This window comes from Cavia porcellus, unplaced genomic scaffold, assembly GCF_034190915.1.
Source record: "Cavia porcellus strain 051 isolate PalLab524CR breed Dunkin Hartley unplaced genomic scaffold, mCavPor4.1 scaffold_2, whole genome shotgun sequence".
Lineage (NCBI taxonomy): Eukaryota > Metazoa > Chordata > Mammalia > Rodentia > Caviidae > Cavia > Cavia porcellus.
Window position 1 is genome coordinate 126,854,398 of NW_026947485.1, and position 27,569 is coordinate 126,881,966.

The following is a 27,569-nucleotide window of genomic DNA, read 5'->3' on the forward strand; positions in this document are numbered from 1 at the left end:
GTCTGGGAAGAGCTGACCAAGAGAGCTGGGGGCTGGGGTGGAAACGCGAAATGCGAAACGCGGCGCAGGGGAGCCAGGACCCTGCTCTGCGTGGGGACCCCGGCTCCTCTTAACTCGGCCTGTTTGAGGAAGTGGCAGCCCAGCCCGAGGCGGAGGCGGAGCTGCCAGTAACCAGGTTGCACCTCCGAGGTGATAAACAAGCAGCAAAGTAGAGTCCAAACCGGCCTCCCTCCCCGTGCCCTGGCGAGGCCGTCCTGCCCCTGGTGAGGGGTCACCAGCTCGGCCTTGTTTGTGTTGCTTTTTTGGAACAGGGCCTCCCTAAGTGACCCAGGCTGGCCTCCAGCTCCAGTAACCTTCCTGCCTCAGCCTCCTGAGTGCTGGGGTGGCAGGCACACCTCTCCGGTTACAGTTGTAGATTTCCAGGTAGATCAGCTGGGCAGCTACCCGGAACAGAAATCAGCAGACATGATCAGTGCTTGTCGCAAGCTGTCACTCTACGGTCTGGGAGAGTGACCGGTGCAGAGGGAGAGGTGGTTGTCGTGAGGGACAGAGTGAAGGAGCGAGTGAATGCAGGAGCTAATCCCAGGGAAGAATTACTACTCAGTGCTGGGGAGGCTGAGGCAGGAGGGTCCTCATGAGTTTGAGGTCAGCCTGACTACATAGCAAGACTCTGTCTCAAAAACAAGCAATTACTAAACAAGAATAGGAGCTTTTGCAAAAGGGAAGGGACCAAAAGATTCCGGAGAGGAGGAGAAAACATGAGACACATCCCACTCGCACTGTGCCTCCCACCAGCTCAGTAGTCACCCTGTGCGGCCAGCCTGCACTGACAAAACACCCCCTAGGACACAGCCACTAGTCACAGAAGGCTCCCTTGGCCAGGCTTGGTGGCCCACACCTGTGATCTAGCTACTCAGGAGGCTGAGACAGGAGCATGGAATGTTCAAGTCCATCCTGGACAACCTGAAGAAGAGACTATGTTTCAAAATAAAATTCAGGCTGTAAATTTAGGCTGCAAATTAGGCTGCACACCTTAATCCCAGCCCTCAGGAGGCTGACGCAGGAGGATCCCCATGAGTTCAAGGACCACCTGACCCACAAAGCGAACCTTTATTAACCCTTGTTTGTAGTACTTAGCGACTACAATCACTAGGGAGTTGGTTCCTGCACAATCCCTATCAGCCCCCTTTTTTACCAGCATCAGATCCATTTAATCTCATACATTCTTACAAGTTAGCTGTCATAACATAGGTTAACAGGCTGGAAAACACGAAACTCACAAGAAAACTACACTAATTCAAGGTATACTTTTAGATATGTTGTCCACACTGGATTACAATCATGTTTTTCTCTTCCTATTATCTTTCATTTATATATGTGTGTGTGTGTGTGTGTGTGTGTGTGTGTGTGTGTGTGTGTGTTGAGTTCCTCGTATAAGAGAAAACATGCAATATCTAAGCCCATGTGTCTGATGTATTGTAGTTAGTATTCCAGTCCCAGGGTTCACCACTTTCCCACAGACGGCCCATCCTGTCTTTCTTCCTGGCAGAGTAGCACTCCGTGGTGTGGACACGTTGTCTTTATCCGTGCATCTGCTGAAGGACGCGCAGGTCACCTCCAGGGTGTAGCTATTCCGAGCTCTGGGCACGGGTGTCACGGCAGTGTGGTGACTTTAACTCTTTTAGGAAGAGACCCAGAAGGGGAAGAGCTCAGCCACATGGAGTTGCCAGTTTTTATTTTTTCAGGGCTCCACAATGTCTCTACCAAGTCACCCTCCCACCAGCCATGTTCAGAGCTCCCTTCTCCCTCGCCTGCGTCCTTGTCGCTGACTTCTCCATGACTGAGACGAGGTCTCGGGCTGTTTCAAACTGCGTCTCTCACGTGGCTGGCGATCCTGGGCCTTTCCTCGTGTGTTCCCAGCCCTTGTCCTGCTTCTCCTGAGAAGTGAGAGAGAGGATCTTTCCTAGCTGCTAAATACACCAGGCTGGGCTTGATATTGTGATCCTCCTGCCTCAGCCTCTGTTATGAAGTAAGAACTGGTGGTCAACTTAACGCCAGCTGGATTACTTCAGCATGGCACTGAGCAAAGATGCTCCACCTGAGGAAAGTTGCCAGCATAAATAGGTGGAGAAGAAGGGAGGTTATTGAGGCATTGAGGCATTAATGTGTTATTGCATTGCATTGAGGTATTGCGGGTTCTCCTACATATTGTTGTTTGCGCTGTTGGTTCTCCTGGAGAAGCTTTGGTCCTCACATCAAGCACCACTTCCTGGCTCCGGAGAGGAAGATGTGTGCTGCTTGGTCTCCAGGATGAACTTGTCACGCTGGCTTCCTGGCAGGTACCCGACTGTACTTGTCAGAGGAGCTCAGGGCCTCCGTGTCGCTGAGGATGGCTGGTCTTGGGAGTGTGACTTCTTGGCTCCAGTGTAGAACCCTCCTCCTACCAGCACAGCTCCTTCACCCTGCTGGCATGGACTTTCTGGCTTCCACCGCTGACCTTTGGGCCTTCCCAGCACGAATCCATACAAGAGACTGGCGTGAGTCCTTCTTGTGGGCTCTGGACTTCCAGTTGGACTTGTGGGAGGCACTGTCATGAATTCAGGGTTTTTATCTGGATTCATGTAGGACATTGCTGTGGGATTTAGACTCTTCATTAAATAATCTATGTCTTTGGTGTTGTGGGTAGATTTCTTGCATTTTCTTGTGTTAACTCCCAATGACCATTATAAAAATAATATTATAGACTGCATATCCTGATTCTAATTGTTTTCTGCAAACCCCTAACTACAACAGCCTCCCAGACTGCCCTGCACACCCGGCTTCCTTACAGTGTCTTTGGGTCTGGAGTACACTGACTGGGATGTTATACAAAGTTTATTGCCGTGTGGCTTGAGACAGGGAATGGCTCCACATCACATAATCATCATTTCAGACCTGGGTGCACACCAGGAAACCCTGCCTTGGGAGGCTGAGGCAGGAAGATCACTTCCTGAGTTACATAGTGAGTTGGAGGCCAGCCTGAACTACATAGCAAGACCTTGTCTCAAAAAGCAAGAGGAAAAGAAAAGAAGTAAGTTTTTAAAAACAGCTCATGACTTTAGGAGTACATTGTGGGGGAAGAGAAACTTGTAAGCGACCCAAGCTCATGCAGTGTGTGCCCTTGTAAGCATGTGCGTGGGTGTGCACATGTGTGCCTCTTTGTGTGTGTTAGGGATGTGTGTCCCGGCCTTGGGGCAGGTGCTCAGTCCAAGCTCCAGAAAACCAGATGCAAATTTGGCCTCTGGCTCGGGCTGCAGTCGCTAAGGCAAAATCAAAACAAAACACAACAGCATTTTGAGCGGTCATTTCTCTGGCCAGGAAGCCGGTTCTCCTGGATGTGGCTCTGTCCACGGACCAGAATTCCACTGGAGAACATTGGCGGCTGCTCCAGGGGAGGGTGTCATTTTCTGGGCCTTTGCACCAAAGCAGCAGTGTGGAAATACCCGGAGAAGCTCGTCTCTTCCTGCAGGGATACAGCCAGTCCCTCCCAAGGGAGAGGATCACCCCAAGCTTCCCTGGGTCCTTCATTCCAGGCACAGAGCCGAGACGGGGCAACTCCCTTCCCTCGTGGACCTCAAGCAAACACTTGGTCCTGGCCAGGTGCTCGGCCAGAGACACCTGCAACACACTTGGGGACAGCAGCCAAACCCTCGCAGCCCAAAAGGTGGACTTCAGTGCCCAGGACTCCTCAGGTGCCTACAAACCTGAGACCTCCGCATCAGAATCCCTGACTGAATGGCTGCTGGAATACCTGGCTTTGAAACCCTACGCGAATGTCTCCTCTCCCGTCCTTTGGTTTTGTTGTTTGGAGACAGGGTCTCACTGTGTAGCCCAGCCTGGTCTGAAGCTCGAAGTGATCCTCCTGCCTTGGTCTCCCCTGTGTGGTGGCTGTGGACTGACGCTGTTTCTATGGGGGGTGAACAATCAGGCTGGTGCATCCCCCTTGGGACTAGGGGTGACTCACAGGAGCTGTGCCACCTCCGGAGTCGTGGAAGCCACTTCCTGTGGCTCAGGCTCCTGGCCAAGGGCTCCCCACACTGCACCGCCTGGCCACACCGCCTGTCCCAGCTCCAGCTGGCCTGGGCTGCTGTGTGTGTCTCCAGCCCAGAGCTGCAGAGACTCGGAACCCTGTGTGTTCAGCCTCCTGGGACCTGGTGTGCACCTAAGCACCACCCATTCACCGGATCATGTTCCAGGTTGGCCTGAATTTGCTGTGATCCTCCTGCTTCAGCCTCCCCAGGGCTGGGGTTACAGGTGTGGGGTCCCCTGACCCACCCAGCACCTGTGACCTTTTAATCAGCAATGTCCTAGAACCCAGGGGCCCCTCATGGATGAGGTCACACTGCAAGTCCTGAGAATAAAATGGCGTTTTCCTGAGGCAGGTTTCCCTCTGGGGTTGGAACTGAGTTGGCTTCTGCCACCAGGGAAGCTTCCAGCACTGCAGGCTGGGCCTGGGCCCCCTGTGCTTCCTCAGACGGATGGGGACCGGGTGCCCTGGCACCTGCTGGTCCTGCCTAGTCCCCGCCCCGCTCAGAGGTCAAAGCCGGCTCCAGTCCGAGAGAGCTCCGTGAGTGATAGCTCTTACTCAGCAGCAGAGCACATCGCCACCGAGGCACCTGTCACAGTCACCATGGAGGCCACCACAGCATCTGGAGCAGGTGGCCCCTGAGGTCAGCTGACATCCCCAGGTAGGACCATGGCCCCAGGGTCAGTGGAAGAATGCAGGACTCCAAGTGTCACAGCCCAGGTGAACTCCACACCCTTCTGCCCCAAATCATAAAAAGGCTAAGGTGACCTCCAGCTGAACTCTCCTGTTGAGGGGAAACTGGAAAAGCCGGGATGGCAGGTCATATCGGCACTCGGGAGGCTGAGGCAGGAAGAGCTCCTAGAGTTTGAGGCTGGCCTGGGCCTACCCAGTGAATATATGTCTCAAGAAAAAAACAAAAAGCAAAGGGAGAAGTAGAGCCACAGCCTGGTCCCCGAGGCACAGGTCCTGTAGCCTGTGCTCCACACTGACCCATTTCCAGTGGGCAGGGAGCGGCTTGCATAACCCACGTTGCTTTAAATGGCCCTGGACTGGTGACTCCAGGACGCGGTGACGTCCCTGGCATGGCTGAAGTTCAGTGTGAGGACGCGACCCTGTTCTGAATGTACCAAGCGCAGCCGGCCAGACGGCTCTGGGATGACGGAAAATCCCAGGACCTCACAGGTCAGCAGGGCAGCACCCCTCCTTCTCCCCTCCTCCACGTCTCCCTTGCTGAAAGCCCTGTGCATGTCCAGTGCACACCTGGATGGCCACATTGTTGTGGCCCATGACTCCTGCTCAGAATTAGTCCAACAGCTTAAGAAACACAAGTTCCCACAGTGCCTGGTGACACACACCGTGATCCCAGCACTCTTGGAGGCTGAGACAGGAAGATTCCAAGTTGCAGCCTAGCCTGGGCAATTTAGCAAAACTGTGTCTCAGAATAAAAAAGAAAATGTTTCATTTTGTTGTTGTTGTTGTTTTGAGATAGGGTCTCCCTGTGTAATCTGGCCTTGAACTCACTGTATAGCCGAGGCTGGCCTGGACTCTTGGTGATCCTCCTGTCTCAGCCTCCCAAGTGCAGGGATGACAGGTATGTAACAGCATGTCTGGCCAAGGACAGTATTTTCCTGAGGATTGTGTTGACACAGACAGAATGCATTGCTATCAGGGACCTGCTCTCCCTGGGATCTATGACACCGGTGCTGCCGGGCTCAGACAGTGGGGACTCGGACCAGCCGCAGGCTCACTGAGCCCTTCCGCCCGTCACACCAGCCCCTTGGCAGTCGCACCACAGCACCTGGAGCTCACGTGACCTGAGCAGGAGTCGGGGCCAGGCGGGTGACAGCAGCCAGGCAGGATCCAGCACCCAGCCAGCGCCCAGCGGAACAGCTGTGCCTGGGCTGGCAGCCAAGTGTACGGCGTCCTCGGGTGACACGGAGGCCAGGCAGGAAGAGAGCCACCCGCATCGGTGACAGCTGAGGGTGGAGGTGGGAAAGCCAGGCAGATGAGCAAGGGGGAGTGGGTGGGGGGCACCTGCCTACCTCATGATGCCTGAGAGAGAGACAGAGACAGAGACAGAGACAGAGACAGAGACAGAGAGCTCCTCCTCACAAGCACGCCCGCACCTCCACTCCCCCTCACTGTCTCCGGGTCCCCACTGCCCACTGCACTTTTACTTCTGAGCTCTCTTATCCCACCTGGCTCCTCCTTACCTGTACCTCGGCCTGTACCTGCCCTGCACCCCTTGGTATTGTGTACCCTGTGTCTCGGTTGCTTCCTCGTCACTGGGAAAAAATGCCTGGCAAACACAACTTAAGTTTCTTTTCACCCACGATTTCAGTGGGGAAAGTGTGGTGGAAGGTGCTCATGCCATGACATCCTGGGAGCAGAGGGCGGGGGACAAGATCATAACTTCCTCTGCCACCACCAACCAGCCCACGCCTCCTAACTGCACAGTCTGCGGAGAACTCATGCAGGGGTGAAGCCACGCAGGGACGAGTATGTCCCGTGATCTGGTCATGTTCCACACACAGCAGGCTTTGGGAGGACACTCAGGACCTAGACTGTAATATTCTACCTCAAAAGTCTCCTGTGTATCGTCTCATTAATCAAAATGCATTTAGTTCGTCTCTAAGAGTTGTCAAAGTCGTAATCATTCCAGCATTGCTGAAAAGCCTAAATCCAAAGTCTGCTTGGACACTTAAGGCAAACTGTGAGCCCCTGTTTAAAAAAAATAGTTAAATTCTGCCAGTACAGGGCACTGGATTAGCATTCCCATCCCCAAAGAGAAGAGGAAGATATAACGGAATCAGACCAAAGGAAGCCTGAATCCCAGCAGGGCAGACATTGAATTCCGCAGCATCACAGTCAGCACCTAGGGCAGGCAGTGGTGAGCTGTGAGGTCCCAAGGGCTTGGACAGCCTGGCCCCAGGACATTGCTGGTTGCTTGCCTCATGGCCTCTGTCTTGGGCTGGCTCCACTACTGCCTGCAGCTTTCCTCGGTGAATGATCTATGTTCACTGTGTCTCCTCCTTTCTGAGGTCTCCACCACACCTTTGGTTTCACTCTCACAGCTTCACACACTGCCCTGGCAGGAGCAGCTGCCTGGCCTCCCCGGCCTTTTCTGAAATCTGAACAGAAACCTCCATGACCTCACAACTCTGTCTTTTTCATGCCTGAAAGACCAGGACCATGTGAATGATGCCAAGGTTTGCTGCCAGTGGAAGCAGTAACTGGGCGCCCTGGGACCATGCCTGCAGGAGCTTCTGAATATCAGGAGGGCTGCACTCCAAGGAACTTTTTTAGGTGACTCTGAATAAGCTGGGTTCCTTGGTGCTGTCTTCTCAGAGCCAAGGTCTACATTTTGAACCTGCCATGGGTGGCATTTTCTGGTCCCTGAGATGCCCTCAAGCTATCTTTCTTATTGTTCTAATACAGTGTACATGGCCTCTTTAAAGCTAATCCTTCAGTATCCTCCTCTTCCATGTCCCCAGCCTTGCAGGTGCTTCTTTACTGGCCAAGGTTCTTTTTCAAATCATTCAGCTTGTCTTTTTTGCCCCCATTGATCACTTTAGACCTGGCTTAAAAACACCCAGTGGAACCCATACCACAGCCGGACATTGGGCTTCCTGGGAATTTCCCGATCCAGATTAATTCCTTCAGCTGAGCCTCTACAAAATCACAGGACATGGGCAAAATGCAGATACGCTTCCTGCCAAAATGTGACACATGTGGTCTCCAGTCCAGTTTCCAATGCAGTCTCCATCCCCATCTGAAACCTCCAGAGCCTGGCCTTTGCTGTCTGCATTCCCACCAGCATTCTAGTGTTTGAGCTCCAGCCAGAATCACCCTTCACACCCAGCTCACAGCACCCTGGGGCTTCTCCAGCCAGCATCTCTAGACCTCTCCAAACTCCTCCCACAAGTCAGTGCCAAAGGCTCCAGAACCCCGTGGTCAAGTACAGTCCCAGTAATGGTCTCAATCCTGGTGTCCAAATTTGCATTGGTCACTTTCCTATTGCTGGATAGGAGACCAGACACCTGCAGCTGAAAGGAGGAGGGATTTACTTCAACTGCGGATCTCAGGCCAGCATCAGCTGGCTGCAAAGCAGAAACAGCACGGCCCAGGGGCACTGGGGAGGGAAAGGCCATGGCCCTGGGAGAGAAGGCAGGAGCAGGGACAAGGGGTGCCCCTCAGGTCACAGTCCCCATGGCTGCTTCCAGCCAGGCCACTGTTAGCACATTTAGCTGCAGACTCATCCTGCATGGATACACAGATGGGCACCCTGTGATCCAGTCTCCTCCTGGTGACATGGGACTTCAGGGGACATTTTAGATCTAAACCCACCGGCACTCTGCACTCAGAGGAGCCAGCTGCCCTCCCGGGCAGAGACTCCTGGGGCAGAGGCTGGCATGCCTGCGTTGTGTTCTGCTCTCTCAGGTGGGACATCCTCATTTCTGGCAGTCTCTCCTTGCCTTGGTCAGTGTTCCCTCTCTGAGCTCTCACAGGTCCGCTGGTTCTGTCTTTCCTTTCCAGTAGTGCACTGGGTCCCTGGGGTTCCCCTCGGCTCCTCCTATCCAGGGAGGGTGGCCCAGGGTCAGAGTGGAGCTGCCTCGGATACAGCAGCCTGGAAGCTGCCCCTCCTCAGAAACACTTCCGGCTCCCTGAGTCCGTCTCCTGAGCCACTGTGCCAGGGGCTGCTCAACTGCTCAGGAGAGAAAGATGCACACACACATTTCCTTGTTTTTCTGTTCATTCATTCACTTGTTTTGAGACAGACCCTTGCTAGGTAGCCTAGGCTGGCTTCCAACTAGCAGAGATCCTTCTGCCTCAGCCTCTCAAGTGGCAAGATGAAAGGTATTTGGCACAAGGCCTGGGTTTCTGTTGTAAATTTTCTGCACTCTGATTTTATCTTTTGTGTGTGTGCACACACATGCGGCAAGTGTGTGTGTGACACTGGGGATCAAACCCAGGGCCTGGGCACTCAGCTACATGTGCAGCCCAGTTTTTAAAGTCTTGCGGTAGGAACTCACTAAGTCACTGAGTGGCCCAGGTGGCTCCCATTTGTGACCCTGCTGCCTCTGTCCTGCAGTGCTGGGGCACGGTCCCTCGTCACCACGCCTGCATTCCCAGCACCAGCACTGCCAGCCATCATCGGTCTTATCCACTTCCGGGCAGAGGCTGTCGCCACTGGCACTGGAGATATGGAGCCAGGCGCGGCAAGGTCGGCAGGGATCAGACGGGGCTCAGCCAGCTGGCAAGGGGGAGCAGTGGGTCCAGCAGGGGCTGAGATCACTTCCCAGGCATTTGGGGCAGGCTCGACGCACAGCTAAGCTGCTGTGGTGGTGCACACCTAGCATCCCCACTCCAGAGGCTGAGGCAGGAGGATCACTAGCAGTTAGAGCCAGCCTGAGCTATAGGTTGAGATCCTGTCTCAAAAAAAACATCATCTTTCTCTGTTGGTGCTTCTTCATGTTGGTGCCCATGTGCGGTCTGTAATGAGCACATCTGTGGTGGGCTGGGGAATTCCTCTGTGATGTTGCACAACCTGGGACTGACTGCTATATTTTTGTTTATTTGGTTGTTTGTTTTTTGTTTTGTTTTGTTTTTGTATTTCTTGTGATATGGTCTCGCTATGCAGTTCAGGCTGGCCTTGAACTCATGGCAATTCTCCTGCCTCAGCCTCCCGTCCCTGGTTTCCTTTTCCCCTGTACTGCTGATTTCCCAGATCCACCGAGTCTGTGGCCTTGAAAGTCCTGTAGCCCAGAGCAGAGAGCTTAAGTGTCTCCCAGAGCTGTGGGGCTGACGCCCAGGCCATCTCATCTGGGGTCAGGGCGGGACTCCCCCCAGTGATGTCCCCACTCACTGACAGCCTAGCCCTCTCCAGCAGGTGACTGAGGAGCGGTCCCCAGGTCTGTGGGGCAGCTGGAGCCCTGCTCTGTCTACAGTTCCTGTGACTCATCAGGAAGTTATGCTCTATCAGGAGGCTGAGGCAGGAAGATCATTTTGAGTTTGAGCTGAGACTCTGCCTCAGAAAACAAAAGCCCCTAAGACATTGACCTAAGAAGGGGCGGCTGCTTTGGGCTCCTGGTTTCTAGGGTTCGGGTCCACAGTGACTGGGCCCTGCGGTATTGGTGAGGGAGGTTGGAGTCCGTCCCTCGGTGGAAATTCCCAGGAAGCTGACAAGACCCACGGAGGCCGAGAGAGCCCGGGCTGTCCCTGTGACCTGGGACTGCCAAGGAAGGGTGTGCTGGCCTGGTCGGGGTCATCGGAGTCTGGCCAGAGGAGTGCAGGGTTCGAGGTGGCTTGGGTTCCAGTATTGACCCTCTACCTGCCAGCTGGGTGGCCTGGAGCAAGTCAGCCGACCTCCCTGGGCCTGCCAGGAAGGACACTGGGGAGCCGGTGATGACAGAGCTCATTGAATGCAGCCAGGCTTGGGGCCATGATGCCAGCACTCAGGAGACTGAGGCAGGAGGATGCAGTGTGAGACCAGCCTGGGCAGTTTAGAAACTTAGCAAAATCTATCTCAAAATGAAAATAAAAAGGACTGAGTGGGAGTCAGAGCATAGGCCCCATAGGCCAGAGCTTTCTCAGGATAACACAAACAAAAACACATCTGTAATTCTGGCCCTGGGGAGGCGAGGCAGGATTGAAAGCTGAAGTCTATCCTGGACTACACAGTGAGACCTTGTCTTGAAAAATAAAACAAAAACAAAAACCAAACACCAAGTGGACCCCAGGCCCCGTTAGAAAGGCGGTGGAAGCTCAGGGTCCCCCCAGGGGCTAATCCCCGGGCATCCACGTCCAGTCCTGCCGTCCCCATCTGGTGTCATCTGCTGAGACCACAGGCTCCGCCCCCTGTGGTGCACAGGACCCGAGTCACTCTTCTGTCGAAAGCCCGGTGAACAGGAAGGCGGCGGCGTGACAGTCTCCCAGGGCTCTTGCAAAACCCCCAGCTGCCACCTCAGAGCAGGGCCTCAGGGTGCAGGACTGGGTCGGCCCTCACATCGCCTCAGGCCTGTGTGTGCGTGTGCGTGCGTGTGTGTGCATGTGTGTGTGTGTGTGTGTGTGCCTGTGCGTGTGTGTGCCTGTGCGTGTGCGTGTGCGTGTGCGTGTGCGTGTGCGTGTGCGTGTGCGTGTGCGTGTGTGTGTGTGTGTGTGTGTGTGTGTTTGGGAGCTTATGCTTAAGTTGAATTCCGTCCTGACCCTTTTTAAAATGTTCTTTACTCTGACACAAGTTCTTACTAAATTTCTCCGACTGCACTTGCATTTTCGATCCTCCTGCCTCAGCCTCCCAGGGTGCTGAGGTTAGAGGTGTGTGCCACTATGCCTGATCTATGTGGGGACTTTTTTGGTAAGGGTTTGAGGCAGGGTCTCATTATATAGCACAGGCTGACCTTGAACTCCTGGCAATCACCCTGCTTCAGCCTTCTGAGTGCTGGGATTACAGGTGTGAGCTGCCATTCCTGGCTTAACATGGGGACTTTTTATCATTGCTCCATACAATTGGTCACTGAAGTTAAAAACTGTAATGTAGGGTTGGGGAGTTAGCTCAGTAGCACAAGCACCTGCCTTGTAAGTGTAAGGTCATGCATGAGTTTGATCCCTGTTCCAAAACAAACAAACAGAAAAACTGAAATGTAAACTGGATGGTGCATGCCTTTAATCCCAGCAACTCAGGAGACTGAGGCAGGACAAATTTGAGCCCAGGCCAGGCAACTTAGTGATTTAGCGAGACCCTGTCTCAAAATTTTAAAATATCCAGGAACACAGGAAGAAGTAGAGGAGAGGGTGGAGCAAGAGGGGCAACAGGGGGAGAAGGAGGAGGGGCATTGTCAGAAGCAGAGTCCAAGGCAGCGCCTCAGGGTTTACTATGTCCTCAGAGGCCGCCTTGCCCCAAGATGTCCCTCTAGTGTCTGCCAGGGTCTCTGAAATCCATGACATTTAATTTCTTCAGGTGAGCCATGAGTTTAAAACAGCACTGAGCCACGAGTGTGCTCCTGACTAGGCTCCCACCCCGGCTTCAGACCGTTTATCAGAACTGGGGGCTCCGTCAGGGAACAGGTAATAGGCAGGCAGAAGCTCCGGGAGGGCTCTCGTGGAACACAGCCCCTAGGGACGAGGCTGTGTTCAGGGAATTACGTCACTGGCAATTTCCTTCTTGTGTTTTTTGACAGAGTCTCACTGTGTAGTTCTGTTGGCCTCAAATTTATGGCGTCCCTCCTGCCTCAGCCTCCCAAGTGCTGACAGATGGTGAGGATGTTTCTTAGCTGGGAACTGAAGTGCATTTGCCACCAGCATGGTGTGGCCAGGTGCACACCTGGCTACCTCAGGGGCACCAGAACACTGTGCTGCAGTCCACGCTTTATTTTGCTGCCAGCATAACTTGTATTAAAATAATCCAAACAAGTTACAAAAGAGAAAGACATCAAGATATTGACAGAACACAAAGCGACCATTTTATTGGCTGTATCTTCTAGCTCAGGAGAATTATTTTTTAAGATAGGACCTCATGACATAGTCCAGGATGGGCTCCAATTTGCAGTGAGGCTCTTGCCTCAGCCTCCTGAGGGCTGGGATTTTAGGTGTGAGCCATCACACTTTGCTGAGAGCATTTATTTTTTGTTACTTTTTTTTTTTGAGACAGGGTCTTGCTATGTAGTTCAGGCTGACCTTGAGCTCACTACATAGAGGCCCAGGACAGCCTCTAGTTCTCAGCAATCCTCCTGCCTCTGCCCCCCAAGTGCTAGGATTAGAGGTGTGTGCCACCACATCTGGCTGAGACCAGCAAATGGTGTTTACAGGTATTCTAAAATATATCAGTGTAGAAAGCTGGGCGTGGTGGCTCATGCCTGTAATCCCAGCATTTGGGAGGCTGAGGCAGGAGGATCCTTGCGAGTTCAAGACCAGCCTAGGCTACAAAGTGAGCTCAAGGCCAGCCTGAACTGCATAGGGACCTTGTCTCAAAAAGACAAAAAAAAAAAAAAAAATCAGTGTACAGCATCATAAATACAATAACCACTAGCTGTACAAGATCATGTGTGATAAACCTTTGTGTACCTCCCAACGTCAGCACATGCCGTGGACCCTGTAGTATGGTAGGGCAGCACCAGGCAAGGGCCTTTCATGATCTTTAAACATAGGACTAACCCAGCATGGTGGCACACACCTGTCATCCCAGCACTCAGGAGGCTGAGGCAGGAGGATCACCACGAATTTGAGGCCAGCCTGGGCCACACAGTGAGTCCAAGGCCAGTCTGTAATACACAGCAAAACCCTGTCACCAGAAAATAAAAATAAATGAATAAACAAAAACAGGATTAACCTGGCAGAGGTGCATACCTGTAATTCTAGCACCCACAAGGCTGAGGCAGGAGGCTCACTGCATTTGAGGCCAGCCTGGGAGACTGTATGCCGCCATGCTGAGAGCTATGAATGCTACTTTATTTTTGCAGTAGCAAAGACTGAACTCGGGGCCTTCACACAGGGCCTCACTCTGCAGTGCAGGCTGGCCTTGGGGTCCATGCTGAGCTGAGCAGCCTGGTGTCCCTTGGATCCCTCCTCCCTGTCACACAAGCTCAGCCACACAAGCTTCACAGAAGAGGGCAGGCAGCGGCCTCGAATCAATGGAGACCAATGCTCTTTTTGGTTTCATGTCATGTAAGTGGATTCCCTATTGCTGGCCATGGTAGCACACACTGTGATCCCACACTCAGGAGGCTGAGGCAGGATGATCCTTGCAAGTTTGAGAGCAGCCTGGGCTACATACAGGGACCCTATCTAAAAAAACAAAAAACCTCCAATGTGTCCCTACACCCGCCCTCCCAGGGACTGAGCCCAGGGCCTTTGCACTGAGCTGTATTCGCCAGCCATGTTTAGTTTTTGATATAAGGTCTTGCCAAATAATTATTCTCACTTTTTAAATACCCAGCACCGACAGCTTAAAGGGGAAGACATGCACCATGCCTTGGGGTTCCAGGAGTTGAATCAGCAGTCAGCTGGCTCAGGGAGAGATAGCAGGAGGGCTGGGCTGGGGCAGCCAGGAGCAGGAGGGGTCAGGCACATGCCAGGTGGTCACCCCAGGACCAACTCTTCCAGCAGGCCTGGCCTCCTGGCAGCATTCCAGCTGAGGACCTATTAACAGGCTCTGGCCGATGACCAGCGCCCCAGATTCAGGCGCCTCTCAAAAGCCCCACTGCTGGAAACTTTTGGGGACAGTTTAGTTCAAAACCCTAACTGTGCTCACACTTTTGATCCTCCTGCCTCAGCTTCCTGCATGCTGATGGGATCACAGGTGTGTGTCATACACTCACTCTTTACTGATACTTTTCATACAGACCGATTGCAGCCTGTCTTCTGGGAATCAAAGGCTGAAGCAGTTCGTTGCTTGGTCTTGGATGTGAGCCCCGAGGAGCCATCCCTAGCTGCCTGTGGAGTGGCCTGGGGTCAGGGAGCTGGGTCCCTCTCCGTTGGTCATCGTGGGATCCCCTGGGGCATGCCCAGGACATCCATCACTTCCCGAGGGGGATCATGCCTATGTTTGTTCCAGAGCACTGGGTCCCGCACCAAGGGGTCCTGGCAGGGGAAAGCCTGCCTCCTAGGTACGAGGCTCCTGGCAAGTCAGGAGGCATGATAGCACATGCTTACAACCCGGGCTCCTTGAAAGCTGAGGTGTAAGGGCTACAAGTTCAACGCTGGTTGAAACAGTCAGTCCAGACACATTAAAGCCAGCTGTCGGTGCTGGGTTTTTTGTTGGAGGTTTTTTGTTTTTTTAGATAGGGTCCCTGTATGTAGCCCAGGCTGCTCTCAAACTTGCAAGGATCATCCTGCCTCAGCCTCCTGAGTGTGGGATCACAGTGTGTGCTACCATGGCCAGCAATAGGGAATCCACTTACATGACATGAAACCAAAAAGAGCATTGGTCTCCATTGATTCGAGGCTGGACCAGGAGAAAGGGTACAGCGGCCACACAACCCGAGGGGTCTCCTGCCAGCTGGGAAGCGGCTGCAGGCGGTGTGAGGGTCCCGGGACCCTGGTGGAAGGAACCCCGGGGCGGGCAGACAGCTGGCCCATGTGGTCAGCACCTGCGGAGCTGGGCTCAGCCCCAGGGATGTCTTTGCTGCCCGTTACAGCTGGACTCGGGCACACTGCTGGCTGGGGTTATTAAGGCCAGCAGCACTGACTGTCCCTGTGCGTCCAGGTCATCACTCTGCCACGAGCTCCAGGAAACCTGCACAAATGGGAGCACAGCTCTGGGGTGTACTGGAGCCCACAGGAGGGGTGGACACCACTGATAACCCGGTACCAACACTCAGGAAAACTCCAATTCCAAAAGTACTTCATGATACCCCTCACCATGCAACTGGGATTCTCGCCAGGCTGGGTGGCGCAGGCCTGTGGTCCCAGCACTCTGGAGGCTGAGGCAGGAAGACTTGCAAGTTTGAGGCCAGCATGGACTATATTGCAAGGCCTTGTCCCAAAATATTTATGAGCTTGATTTTGCTATGTACATATATATAAATGTGTTATATATATATATATATGTATTTTTTTTTTTTTTTTTGGACAAGGTCTTGCAAAGTAGCCCAGGCTGGCCTCAAAACTGGCAGCAATCCTCCTGCCTCAGCCTCTCCAGTGCTGGAATGATAAGCATGTATCACTACATCCAAATTTTTCTTTTTGGTACTGTTCTATTTGCCAGGTTTCAACTTTTTTTTTTTTTTTTGAAGTTTAAGAAAAATTAATGCATGTTTTTCAATATGAGAGAACTTAAATTGCAATTGTCTACTAGAAGTTAGACACATCATGGTAGGAAGAAATGATTACCTAAAATTACTTGGTTAAACCTAGCTTACATTTAAGACTGAAATTTATATACCCTTCGTGCCTTCCAGGAATGTGTGTATAACCTGACTTACTAAGGAACCAACCGTTAGCATGCAAAATTCCTGTAAGGCCTCAGGAATTTTCTTTTGGAGCACATCTAGAAATAACCCATCAGAGTGGCCTGGTCAAACTATAGCAGTAACAGTGTTTCCATGTGTGACAAATTACTAGTAAGACCAAGATTTAAATAAATCTCCAATTATACAAAAAAGAAAAAAAAAAACACTTTATTTTCCACAAGGAAGAGCAATAGGAAAAATTAAATCATTTTCCACATATTGTTTTCTTAAAACAGCCTACAAGGACATACATATTCAGCACCAAATTAAAAAAAAACAAACAGAAAGAGAATTACAAACAGCCATAGAATATAATCTATAAAGCAGACATTCAATATTGCACTTTGTTCTGCTAACATTTTGGATTTGACTTTTCCTAACTGAAAAACCAGGAAACTGTGAATATGGAATACAACTGTGAACCTCACTCTTGTATCCAGATTTGACCAATATTTAGAAAAGTAATGCCTCTGAATGAGTAAAGAAATACTTTTATGGGAAAACCAAACTTTATTTGATAAAGTTTTCCACCTGTGGCTTTGGCTCAGAGCCGGGAATGCCGGATCCTGCCCTGCTTACACCCCAGTCTTGCAGCTCCCCCCAGGCAGAGGGGAGGGGACAGCAAAGACCCCTGGTGTCCAAACCCCACCAGCTTCTTCCGAGGGGCTGTTCACAGAAGGACTTAATGATATAGAGACAGTTGGTCTCCTCCTTCTCAGTGCCTGCTCAGCCGCCCTGCCAGGCCCTGTGGGTGGGGTGCCCTCACATCCTACCAGGCTGCTTCTGCAAAGCCTGCTCTGGGGTGTGGGGCAGCCACCTCAGCCCTGGCCCTGTGGCTTTGCACCCAGGTGGTGCATGATTGGAGCCCACCAGAAGCAGTGTCGCCCCACCAGCACCCCAGCATCGCATCGAGGTTCTCTGAGTGCAGGACAGCAGCCTCCCATCTTGAGCAAACTGTTATGACAAAACCATTTTCATCAAAGAGAAAATAGGCAACCACAGTCTGGCAGACACTGCCCTTGGTGGGGTGACGGTCCCCTTCCCCGCCCTCCTAGGGCACACGGGCCACAGCAGCTGTCACCCTTGTCACTGTTGTGCACGGCCCGTTTCCAAATTCCCTCTCCAAAACACCAACCAAGTCAACAACGGGAAAACACAGAACCCAGAACTCAACACAGAGCATCCCGACGTTTGGCAAGTGACGCGTTCACCTGAGATAAGTAACTCGGGCAGGCGGTGACACGCTGCTCGCTGTGTAAGTAGGAAGGCAACACATCGTGACAGGACCAAGGGGGCGCCAGGCCACCCCATCTCACCGCTCCCATCACCAGCCAGGACCACGGTGGAGGGGACACGGCTGCCTATGGCGACCCACGGCTCTGGGGAGAGGCCAGTGGCGTCCGGAGGCCCCATGTTGTGTCCACACACCCGGGTCCAGCGTAATGGGAACAAAGCTGTAGTGACATCGAACTGCACAGGGAAGCGTCGCATGTGCAAAACTCAACTCAAAGAAGGCGGCGTCTGTCCGGCTGGAACATAGGACCTGGCCAGCTGTCCACCCCGCCGGCGGCAGCAGTCCTGGGTGTCGCGGCAGCCAAGCCAAGAGCAGTCACCGCGCCTTGCGCCCACTAGGCTCCGGCAGTCACTCCGCCATCGTGTCTCCAAGGCCTCCTGTCTTCATCCTGATCGAAGGCCACAGTTCGGAACCGCAGCAGCTGGCCGGCACCCCTCAGCGGGATGGGCAGGAGGGCCTGTCATCCGCCTGCTCTGGGTTCGGGTCCACCTGCAGGGTGAGGACCACACGCAGCATCACCATGAGGTCCCAGCTAGGCACCAGCACAGAGTGACTTTGTGCTCACAGCTCCTCATGGCACCATGAGGCCAATAGGGCCCCCGTGCCTGCCCACCGTGTGTGACACCTTCCAGGGCCCAGTGACCCCTGGTATGGCATGCCCAAGACAAAGGAAAGGAAATCACCTTCCCAGTCAGGGTCCCGTCCATGCAACCCCGACAGGGCCCTGGAGAGCCACTCACTGGCAGCCCCTCCCCGGGAACCCCGGGACAGGATCCTTCCTGCTCAGTAAGCAGGGACCCATGAGCCTCCCTGCTGAGGTCAAGAGAAAGGCCCTGTGGTTACTTCAGGCCCAGACCCACTTCGCTGTCCAAGTGAGCTCAGCTCACTCTAAGGGGGAATCGGGGCTCTACAGGGTGGCTCGGAGCGCAGTAGTGTGCCCTGCCATCCCCTCCAGGGCCCTAGGGAGGATGGGGGCGGGGAGCTGCTATGCAGGAGGATCGCCGCCAGGACCAGGATGGAGACCCTGTCTCAGAGACAAATCAAACCCAAGCCAAACCAAAACCCAGTGACTTGAAGGGTAAAAGCAGTTCCTTCCTGCTAACCTGACTGAGGGGCTGTGAGGGCCTGTTGTAAAAAGGTAGTGTAAATAAATCGTGGTAACCAAGCACAAGCTAGTACCTTGTCATGTGCAAAATCATCTTGCTCTGGGCCAACTCCAAAGGTCCTCAAAAATGTGTAATGGCCTTGGGTCTTTGCAGGCCCCAAAAGTGGGCACCTGCCTGCTGCTGTGACTGCTGTCAGACTCCCAGGAGGCACTGCACAGTGTTCCGGGCATTGCTGACCCGAGACTCTGTTCTAAGTTTTATTTTTACACTAGACTGTGAGCTTCCCCCAAGTAAGCAGGCAGAGCTCATCGCTGTAAGAATTCAGCTGCCATCAATGAGAGGAATAAAAATAGTGTGACAGCACAGGAATGCTGCTTAAGAAGTTATCTGGAAATCTGCTATTTTCCTTGATGAGTAAGAACCTTAAAATAGGCAAAAATTAAATTAGAAAAAGATCTCAGCAAGGTAAGTTCTAGCTGTTGAATCAATGCTTACAAAACAAAAACTTATTTCTTAAAAACATAAAAAAGATTCAACATGAAATTAGACCGTGACCTAGTCTACAGTAATACATGAACGGCCTTGCTTCCGTCACACCCAGTAACCCTGACAAGCCTGAGCACACGCCATTGCCTGCTGCTGTGAATCCCCCTTGCCACCCACTCACTCACCTGAGACAGGGTCTTGCTGGACACCGGTGCTGCCCCCCAACCCCTCCCAGGAGCCAGGATCAGAGGTGTGAGCTGCCCGCCTAGCTCGCTTCTCCTACACCCAGGATAATCCAGGCCTTTCTGCACCTTTAAAGTCTGCCAGGCTGGGCATGGTGGCGCACACTTGTGATCCCAGCTGGTGGGAGGCAGAGAAAGGAGTGGGCTACACAGTGAGACCTTGTCTCAAAACCCCCGAGGTCTGCAGCGTCGGTTCCCCAGGGCAGCAGTGCTCACCTCTGAGTACAGCGGTGGCGGCAAGAAGCGGAACTCCTGGATGTAGGCGAGCAGTGGACCCTGCAGGGCGCGCTCGAAGTCCTCGCAGGCACCGCCAGGCGCCAGGTTGCTGCGTCGCTGCTCCTCGGTCACCACTTCTGCGTAGCTGGGCGGCGCTGAGGGAACAAGATTCACGCAATTCGAACAGCGCGTTCTTATGCATGTCAAGATACACAGAATAGTCAGTATTAAAACAGGGCGTCAAGGCAAGTGGTTACTTGTGGGGTGACTACACTAGGGAGAATGAACCTCATCTAACAGGAAGGCAGAGAAACCTAGCTAGGGAAGTTGCGTAACAGCAGATAAAATCCTCCTCCTCCTCCACCACCAGCACCACCCCCACCCAAGCGCGCAGTACCTTCGGGCCTCTCGGGGAGGGCCAGGCCGAGCCAATTCATGTTCATGCTGCACTGACTGCTCACGCTGGACGTCCTGCTCCCGAATGGGTGCAGAGGGATGGTGCCGATGACCAGCGGCAGGTTCAGAAACAAGTCCATAGCCCCGGGAATATCCACGTATACCTGCATGGTGGAGGACGCTCAGTGAGGGCCCGCCAGGATCGCTCCTTCATGACAAAAACTTTTCCCGGTTTTTCAAACAGATCTATGGAGTTTAGGGTCTCCTGGAACTCATGTAGCCCAGGTTGGCCTCAACTTTTGGCAATCCTCCTGCCTTAGCCTCCCTGGTACTGGGATTAGTGGAATGCGCTTATCATGACTAACTAGGATTTTTCTTTTAAAAACAATCAATTTCCATGTTCATTGGTTCCCATTTGTTTTATGCTTTTACTTATACACACCAAGAGTCTCTTGCGTCCAATGCTGTAACTGTGCTTATACATAAACTAGGGATTATGATCCCAACTATTAGACTGACGACATAACTCTGACAGTACCAAAGAAGACCGCCCCGTCTTTTTGTCACCATCCGTGCACTTCAGACCCGGGCTGCCACTGCGTACCATAAGCGCGTATTCCACGCGGATGATGCTGCAGTCCAGGATGGAGGGGGACACGGGTGGGATCTTGAGCAGCTTGCCGTCCCACGTCTCCGTCTTCCCCGATGACAGCGAGTCCCCGCGCAGGTTGGCCACCAGCTGCTTGACCTCCTTCATCTTGCCCTTGGCATAGAAGGCCTGCGTCTGGTAGATGGCCGCCTTGGGCACCACCATGCGTGACGAGCAGTTCTCAATCTCCGCAAAGATCTGGATGGACTCGCCTGGGCGGGGCAGGTGCAGGGTTAGGGTTCCCCAGCCAGTGCTTGACCCCCGGGATGCAGGGTCCTAACTGCTAGGAGGAGGCTGCCTTGCAGTCTGCGCAGACTAACCAGACAGGCTCAGCTTGCACTATTTTACCAGACTGCTGAATCCTGGCTGAAGTTTGCATTGGCATAAACAGCCCACGCTTATACACAACAGCCAAGTGAAGACAAGATTTTAGTTTTTGAGGCAGAGTCTATTATTGTAGTTTAGCTGGGCCCTGAACTTAAGTGATCTGCCTGCCTCAACCTCCTAGGATTCCAGGTATGTCCCACCCGGAGGGCACCCATGGCATACATACCTGGGGTGTAGCCCTTCCTTTCGATTTTGGCACTTAAGGATATTGGGCCTGAGGTACAGAACCAGCAGCACAGAGTCTTTTCTTTTGTGCCTGCTTGGGGCGACTGCAAGAAAGAAAGTTTGAAGAAATGGTCAGTGTATGAATAGTAAAATACCAGAGTATTTTAAAGTAGTAGTCTAAACTCCTGGAGAATGTAAAATCACTGTGTTGTTTTTTTTTTTTTTACCCCCCCCAAATGCTTTTGCCTCCCAACCAATGCCATTTTTATTTTTGGTATCGGGAATTGAACTCAGGACCGTGTGCTCACCAGGCAGGCGCTTGTGCCACTGAGCTATATCCCTGGTCCACCAATGCCTTTTAAATTTATACCATTACTTTTGTCTTTGAAAAAACCTAGTTTTAACCCACCCAGTTACATAGACAACAATTAAAAACAAGCAAACAAAAAAACCCTTTCCAAATTCCATTTAAACTACCTTATGGAAAGGCAGCACAGGAAGTAGGGTGGTTATAATCCCAAATGCTAACATCTTTCTTTAAGAATGTAAGAGTCTGCATGTTAAAAGACTGAACACTTTTAAGGTTCTTACTTGCTTTAAAGATGTTACCATTTGTTTAAACCGAAGTTTTCGAAGTCAAATTTGAATCACATAAAATGTAATGAAGAAAATTTATTTTAATAAAGAAATTAATTTTTTCCATGAAAATGATGATTCCCCATCATTTGACAACTATCCCTGATTGGAATAATGCAGTGCAGTTTGGTTTTAGAGGGCAAGCTCAGGCTGGGGGACTCGGTCTCACAACAGGTGACACTCTTGTCCACCAGAGCTGCCCAGGCAGTGGGGCTTGTGTTATGGTCTTGCTCTGAGCTGGGGCAATGTCACCCCACATGCTGGTCTGACTTTTAAACTTATTTAAAGTTACTGCAATATCAAAAAATGGGCAGATGCGTCATGAACTTGTAGCACTCTTGACAATTCAAAAATAGCAGTGTTTGTGGGACTTAAAAGTAAAACCACTCCTTGGAAGTTACGAAAACTGAATAGTTCAGGTGATTTATTCTTTTAATATTTAGATGCCCAAAACAAAGAATGAAGAATTCAGTCTTTTCTTACCAGTAATGAAGGAGTGTTGATATCTATATGCTCAAAGACTGTAAATTCCTTCTTTAATTTTACTGGTAGAAGCCAAGGCCTGTGCAGTTCGGCTTTCACCCAATAGCGCACACTGCCATGCCGGCCTTCGAATGAGGTAGCAAGTGGTCTGCGTAGAATAAAGGTCAATATATTAATCCTACACCCCCTTCTAAGAGCGATGCAGCAGGTGGAAGACAAGTGGTGACACAGCGACTCTGGATCGCCAGGGAGGTAGCAAACATCTGATTGGGCAAAATTTCCAAAGGGATAAGTCACTGGGGAAAAACCTTTTGTTTCCAAATGAAATAGATAGTAATAGTTAAATATTAGAAAATTTGCTTTAAGAAGCCAGAAGAATACAATCCCTTTAAACTAAGAAGAGGCTACTTTTAATACTTGGTGGCAAATTACAGTTCAACAAACAATTCTTGAAAAGGTCAAGAATTTCATTTAAAAACAAAGTTAAGAACGGCTCAATTATTTCTAGCCAACAGTTTTAGACACTGGGGAATGACTGAGACCAGATTCCAAGCTGTGTCTCTCATAGTTAGGAATCACTGCCTCTTCCTACCGACACTGATTCAGGTCTGGAAGAGGCCTCTAGTATCTGTCACTGTTTCAAAAATTTCACTTTTCATCAAGCCCACTGATGCTCTGAAAAAGTCCTATGGCACTTTCCAACTGACTCATGTTAAAGTTGTTGGCTGTTTTCCAACTTCACTGAGACATAAAAGATGAAAACATCCCTATAACCTATGTCAAAAGAATCAGACCTGAAAATCTAGTTTCAGGATTTACTACTTTGAAGGTTTGATTTTAGTAATGGTCCTTTTCTTGTTTTTCATTAGAAAAACACTCAGTGCTCAGTTGTTTACAAGGTACAGTGCTGGCTTAGCTTTGCGAAGGAGCACAGATTTTGCAGTGTTTTTGCATTCTCACCTTAACATATAAAAAGCAGAGTGAAAATTCAGTAACTGATTTATAGTTTATTCAAATATAATACTTTGAACAAAAACCTACCATCTGTGAACTGTATGTACAAAACTCAAAGTCCTTGGATTAACAAAACTGCATAATAATCTATATCTGGCACATGGCAAACTCTATGTACTCTTTAAATTTATTTGCCACAACAGTTAAGTTGGCCAGTTTTTTTATCTGTGAATTAATAATTAGCAAAAAAGGTAATCTTTATGAACTGAGACTTGACAGGATTTGCTCTAATGATGCCATCAGTATTTATGAAGCACTTAGTATTTCACTGGCACCCTCCAAACTTCACTTGTTAAATGAGATAGGATCCACACCTGCACAGAAGCCTTGGCAAGGAATCCTAATAAATGACCTTGCTTCCTGTAATTTTGCCACACCGGATTAAAAAAATAGCTTCTTATGTTTAATATATTGTTTTCCTCCAGCAAATTGGTGTAATGAAAAGGGTTTTTTTTTTTTAAAGAAAAAAAATAATACCTAAAACCTAAAAAAAAATAAAGTAAGTCCGTGTAGTGTGTGTGGTTGTTCAGTCTGTGTGTGTGGGAGGCCGGCTGGGGACACTCACGTCTGTGGGAGCTCGAAGCTGAACGCGTACTCGTGTCTGCCCGCGTGGATGGTGTGCATGCCTTCCTCAGAGTTGTCATCCTCTGCAACAGAGAAGCAACCAGAGACCCCTTGGCAGGTGTCCGCACAGACGGGCGCACAAAGCTTTCACAAAGTGCTGTGCTAATGAACAACCGGGCCGGGATCTGGGATCTAATTCCAGCACCACTGGGTCCTCCCGGCCCAGTACACAACCGCCGGTCCCCAGCGCTCCCTCCTTTTCAGACAGAAAAGGATCCCGGGCCCCGCTGCAGCGCGCGCCCCCGAAATCGACTCTCAGCTGCCGTCCCGGGCACTCCCAAAGTTGTCTGCTTCGGTAAAACCCCATGGTTGAAGTTTCTGACCATGGGAGTGTCAAAAACACAGCAGGGACGTTCGGGGGATGCCTGAGCCAAGAGCTCTGCCTCAGTTTCCCCACTGAGCAGGAGGATCTCGGGGACCCGCCCGTGCGGCCCCGCCCGAGCTCCCAACGCAGAGGCCTGGCCTTCTCGGCCCAGGGCGGCCCGCGCGCAGGATGGACGCGCAGGCAGCCGCCCGGCCCCGCAGCTCCAGGGTGCCCCGAGTTCGCCTCCTGCCCCGCTCCCTGTTTTTGTGCCAGCTCAGCAGCTCGGTGAGGCGCGCCGCGTCGCGCGCCCGCCCGCGCCTTGGTAAACAAGTGCTTGGCTGTCAATCAAGAACTAGACCCGAGCAGGAGCGGACCGGCCTAAACCGGCGCGAGCAGAACCCAGCCGGCCGCGGCGCGCCGCCGCTTCCCCGCCTGGGCGCGCGCGCGCACTGCTATACATACGGCATACGTCGCGCCCGCGCACGCGCAGCCCAGCCCGCGAGCCGGGGGGCGGGGCGTCGGGCGCTTCCGCCTCACACGCCCCAGCCGGCCGGCGACCGGTTCTAGCTGGCTCGGGCCACCCGGACACCTTGGCAGCGGCGGCGAGGCGGGGACGCGGGGGCGGGAGCGGGCCGCAGGGAACAATGGGGCTGGGGCGAGCGATGATGGTCGGGGCCCCCCGCCCGCAGTCCGTGTTTGGCCCAAGCCACCGGGTCCTTCCCGACCGCTCAGGTCAAGTCAAGGTAGCCGCCTGGCCGCGTTGGGCCGGGTCAGGCCAGGTTGGCAACCACGCTTTGTGCTCGCAAGAGCCACCGCATGTCGCCCCCCCCCCCCAAGGGGGTCGTGCCGGCTTTCCGGCCAAGTTCCCGAGAACGGGGCTTCTGGCCAAAGTTGCGCGCACAGCCGCTCGGCACCTGTGAAGCCGGCGGAGCGGCTTCAGGACGCGCTCGGGCCGAGGCCGCTGCTTAAGGGTGCTGGGACAGGGTGCAGGGTGACACCGGCGTGAGGCGGGGCGGGTGCTCAGGAACCTTTACCGGCGCACGCCGGTTCCGAGCCTCGCCCAGGAGCGCCCGGCGTGCTCTCCCCACCCGCCGGTGCCCAATCCAATCAGCGCCTGGCATCGCCTTAGCAACAGGCTAACAAACCGGGCTCCGCCTATCGCCGGCTACTGAGGGCGTGGCCTCCGTGACCAGGCTAGTTTGAGAGCTACCACTTCAAGTCATTGAAACTAGTCCAGAGTCCGGGCATCCTGGGGAGGGGGATCGCGGACCGCTCAGTTTTCTTTACCAGGTCATCAGGATGCAACTAACCAGGTGATGTCTGTGCCCACAACTCAGTATTCTACTTTTCCTCCATTGTAAGTCTCAACTCCTTAAAGAAAAACCTTTGTTTCTTCTCTGTCGTTTTATAAAAAGGCTGCAGGGTTCAGAAAGGTTCAAGCGCAAACTTAGGCGCCTACTTTCAGCACGCATCGAGACTGTCGCTGGGCGTCTGCATTTCCTACCTACTAACTAAACGCTTGGAGAGACTAGAAATGAGTTCCGGAGGCAACGCACCTCTGCGTAACTATCACGGTCCTATTCAAGAACCGGATTTCACCTTAGCATTTTCAGAAACGCTGTAACTCAAAGCATCCTTCGCTAGCCTTAGCTCAATGAGCACTGGCCTAGCCTGTGCATTTTTAATATAAAAAAGGTAAAATACGCCTCTAGTTCTCAAAAACCAACATTCCAATTGAATTCTGCATTAAAAAGGAGAAGCACAAAAATTACATAACCAGTTTTAACATTATATTCTTCTTGGGCTGGGAATTAAGTCATCGCCACCACCTGACGCGTGTAACCAATCTGCGAAGAGCACAGCAAGCGCCCCTCCTCACCACCCCCCAGAACTGGTCCGAAACAGGATTGAACCGCTTCTAACAAAGGGTGGAAACTTAGAAAAACAAGCTAAGAGTCGCCTAGATTTTCATATTGTAAACGTTTAAACAACAAATTGGAAATCTCAGGACCCCCTCTCTCTTTGACAACCCTGGATCTCCCTCTTAGTAGCGAAAATCAAATCCCGGGTGATGGGGACTTTGCAATTCCATCGGACTGGCTTGGGTTTCATTGAATGCACGGTACAAAGTTAGACATGATCCTTGCAGGAAAATAAAAATAAAAATGAAAAAAGGGAAACGACTGACCCTGGATGGCTTTTCATACTGACTTCCTAGCTACACTACTGAGGTGCTATCCTGTAAAAAAAAATGCTGGGTGGGAATTTCTAAAGGAACTGCAAAGAATAGGGCACAAACACGTGGGGGTGTTGCTAGCATATGTCAAAATCATCTACAGCAAGCTTTCATCGAAGAACAACGATCAGAGATTTAAAATTTAAAGTCTTTTGCATGTCAGTATTAACACCAAATCTATCCCTGAACCCCTGTGGCAATCTGGCTGGAGCTCAGGGTTCAGATCTAAGGTCCGTAAAGTAACAGGGGGCAAAAAACGTTAACACTGGACTGCAGCTTTTAGCGATTCACTGGAAGCCGCAGGAGCCACACGCCTGAGCCGGAGTGCGTGGCGAGGCGAGGCGCACAGGGCCTGAGCGGAGCAGCCGGGAAGCGCAGTCGCGAGCGCCCGCCGCCCGCGGATGCTGCAGGCTCTGGGCTGAGCCGGCAGCCGCCAGAGAAGAGAAGCCGGCGCGCGCCTTCGCCCAGCGCCGACGCCGGGCAGCGTTTCCCGGAGAAAACGGCGCAATACTCACCTCTCTCATGCCCGATGAGAGTGTCTTTGTGGTTGAAATACTCAACTTCTTCCGTGTAATTCTGCGTATAAGCAGTGTTGGAACCAGCGTTTCTCGATTCCGTCCATCGCACTTTCGCGTGTCCTCTTGCGTGGATTTTCAGAGATTTCACTCGAATTTCCCCAGTAACTTCTAAATTCACCCTTCCTGAGACAGTATCCCCGCTGGAGTACACGGGGACATTGCTGTCATTGAGACAGTCAAAGCTTATCGTCAAACTCTTCACCTTCCCCAGCACCATGATTTTAACAAAACCTATAAAAATATGTGAGACCAAAAGGAGGGGAAAAAGTCAAGATCGCATGTAAAATGCGATCTTCAGACACTGATCGATGTCTTTGCCGTGCAAAAAGAAAAAACCCTTGCAGGCCGGATCAGCGATTCTTTACAAATAGTTCATTGAGATTTCTTAAAAAGTCAGGGCAGCAGAGAGCCTGCCGCCGCCACCGCCGCTCCGGGTGAGCCTGCTCGTCTCAGTGGTCTCCTTACAAAGACGGGATCCCAGTCGCTGCCAGCTCACTTTAAGAGCAGCTTTGTGAAAAACAACCCCAGTGCGCACGCGCACGCCGCGGCTGCGGTCCGCCCTCCCTGCGCGCGCCCCCATCCTGGGAGCGCGCGCGCATCCGTTGGCCGGCTCGTTCGCTCGTTCGCCGTGCGCGCGCGGGTTGCGGAAGGTGCGGCGCGCGGCTCCGGGCGGGGGCGCGGCCCGAGGCGGACCCTCAGTGCGGCACTTGGTGCGCCCTTCTGGTCCCTGCTTCGCCCCGGT

General features: G+C 52.3%; 1 protein-coding gene and 1 long non-coding RNA gene across 4 annotated transcripts; one reads left to right on the forward strand and one right to left on the reverse strand.

Moving 5' to 3' along the window:
- Positions 1-16,151: 16,151 nt before the first annotated feature.
- Positions 16,152-27,255, reverse strand: Arrdc3 (arrestin domain containing 3). 3 transcript variants are annotated; one of them, XM_003479456.5, is made up of 8 exons: positions 26,765-27,252; positions 23,651-23,732; positions 22,072-22,219; positions 20,954-21,056; positions 20,356-20,612; positions 19,753-19,915; positions 19,356-19,510; positions 16,152-17,794 (listed from the first exon to the last, which is right to left on the reverse strand). In XM_003479456.5, exons 1-8 carry the CDS (start codon positions 27,042-27,044, stop codon positions 17,741-17,743), a joined length of 1,242 nt encoding a protein of 413 aa, XP_003479504.1. In that variant the 5' UTR covers positions 27,045-27,252; the 3' UTR covers positions 16,152-17,740. The 3 variants fall into 3 exon arrangements, with proteins under 3 accessions (XP_003479504.1, XP_063101403.1, XP_063101402.1); XM_063245333.1 differs by lacking the exon at positions 22,072-22,219 and having other exon boundaries at positions 26,765-26,868; XM_063245332.1 differs by lacking the exon at positions 16,152-17,794 and having other exon boundaries at positions 19,363-19,548; positions 26,765-27,255.
- LOC134475282 (uncharacterized) lies at positions 24,473-26,194 on the forward strand. The gene is made up of 2 exons (XR_010046409.1): positions 24,473-25,326; positions 25,429-26,194. It is a non-coding gene; the product is annotated as an uncharacterized LOC134475282 (long non-coding RNA).
- Positions 27,256-27,569: the final 314 nt, after the last annotated feature.